Source organism: Apaloderma vittatum, unplaced genomic scaffold (assembly GCF_000703405.1).
Source record: "Apaloderma vittatum isolate BGI_N311 unplaced genomic scaffold, ASM70340v1 scaffold21574, whole genome shotgun sequence".
Classification (NCBI taxonomy): Eukaryota; Metazoa; Chordata; class Aves; order Trogoniformes; family Trogonidae; genus Apaloderma; species Apaloderma vittatum.
In genome coordinates, this window is record NW_009712406.1 from 56825 (window position 1) to 57267 (window position 443).

The 443-nt window shown below is 50.1% G+C and overlaps 1 protein-coding gene across 1 annotated transcript in view; it reads right to left on the minus strand.

Annotated features, from left to right (window-relative positions):
* Positions 1-375: 375 nt before the first annotated feature.
* The window catches only part of LOC104272871 (dickkopf-related protein 1-like), a gene marked incomplete at its 5' end in the record, with an annotated part of 240 nt that continues 172 nt past the window's right edge, over positions 376-443 (minus strand). The window contains one exon of the mRNA XM_009867977.1: positions 376-440. Within this exon, the coding sequence (XP_009866279.1) occupies positions 376-440 (65 nt within the window). The remainder of the gene's footprint in view (positions 441-443) is intronic.

Consider the following 443-nt stretch of genomic DNA (forward strand, 5'->3'; position numbering starts at 1 on the left):
ACATGCAGACAGAGATGCCCGGGCAGTTAGGAGTGATTTTTAAGGAACAGTTTATTGGCTCGCGAACAGACGGTCGCATCCCTCTGACCCAGATTAAAAAGGAAAAAAAAAATAAAAAGACAACCCAGTGTGTACAAAGTCACAGTCATGGCTTGAAGAGCACAAGGCAGCACCCTCAGAAAAAAAAAAAACAACAACAAAAAAATTCATTACAAGTCCCGGCGTTATGTACAGCTAAGTGCCAGCTCAAGTATTCACAACACAGTAACGTACTGCAATTAGTCGCTTAAAAGTAGTTCCCTTGAGAAACAACCTTCCGCTCCGGTGTGGGGCCGGAGTCTGTCCCGTCCTGTCCATCCGTCAGTCCGGCGATGCTCAGTGCTGCTGGCAGGTGTGAAGGCGGGAGGCGTCGGCGGGGCCGTGCTCTCGCTGGAGGCGGCATG